Source organism: Sphaeroforma arctica (genome assembly GCF_001186125.1).
Source record: "Sphaeroforma arctica JP610 unplaced genomic scaffold supercont1.9842, whole genome shotgun sequence".
Taxonomy (NCBI): Eukaryota; class Ichthyosporea; order Ichthyophonida; genus Sphaeroforma; species Sphaeroforma arctica.
The window spans coordinates 1-1,019 of NW_014030716.1; the positions used below are offsets into that span (position 1 = coordinate 1).

The following is a 1,019-nucleotide window of genomic DNA, read 5'->3' on the forward strand; positions in this document are numbered from 1 at the left end:
AAACCATAAACTCTATAAGACACATACCAGACAATAAAACAAACCATAAACTCTGTAAGACACATACCAGACAATAAAACAAGCCATAAACTCTATAAGACATGTATCTGACAGTAAAAACAAACCCGAAACTCTATAAGACACATACCTGACAATAAAATAAACCATACACTCTATTAGACACGTGTCTGACAGTAAAAACAAACGCTAAACTCTATAAGACACATACCAATAAAACATACCTTAAACTCTATGCATGTATCTGACAGTAAAAACAAACCATAAACTCTATAAGACATGTATCTGACAGTAAAAACAAACCATAAACTCTATAAGTCATGTTTCTGACAATAAAACAAACCTTAAACTCTATAAGACATGCATCTGACATTAAAAATTAGTCTGACATTCCCAAGTTAATTCTCGAACCACATACATACGACTTTGTGCCCAACAAACTCACCTGACACACGGACGTGTACGATTGCTTTTCCTTTTGCTTGCACGTGCACAGGATATTGTGCCGCTGCTGCCCGCCATTGCCTGCCAAGACATCTGCACTCGCCTGTTTCCTAAGTTCAACACACAGAGCGGCGTCACCAAAACTCCCGTGGTCTACATTGCCCATCCAGAAGGTGTGTGTAGGAGTGTGCAGAAGGTGTGTGTAAGTGTGTGCAGAAGGTGTCTGTTAGAGTGTGCAGGAGGTGTGTGTAAGAGTGTGCAGAAGGTGTGTGTATGAGTGTGCAGGAGGTGTGTGTAAGAGTGTGCAGAAGGTGTATGTATGCGAACCCTTAGTGGGCATGTGCACGTACACGGCTTGCGTGCGTGCTTGCATGTGTGGGCAGACATGTGTGTTTATATCTGCACTTGTATGTTAAGGTGGAGGTGTATATAGCGTGTAGGAGGAGGTTTGTTTACGTTTACGTTTACCTCCTCCACTACCGGAGTAGGGGTGTAGGAGAGAGACCACCCAGAGCCCTATAGTAGCATGTTCTCCCCCTACTACTCTCTGCTTATAT

General features: G+C 42.5%; 1 protein-coding gene across 1 annotated transcript; it reads right to left on the minus strand.

Annotated features, from left to right (window-relative positions):
• Positions 1-463: 463 nt before the first annotated feature.
• SARC_17139 (hypothetical protein) lies at positions 464-628 on the minus strand (the record flags this gene model as incomplete). The annotated part of the gene is made up of 1 exon (XM_014288764.1): positions 464-628. A coding segment is annotated over one exon (165 nt), but the record flags the coding sequence as incomplete, so codon positions are not given.
• Positions 629-1,019: the final 391 nt, after the last annotated feature.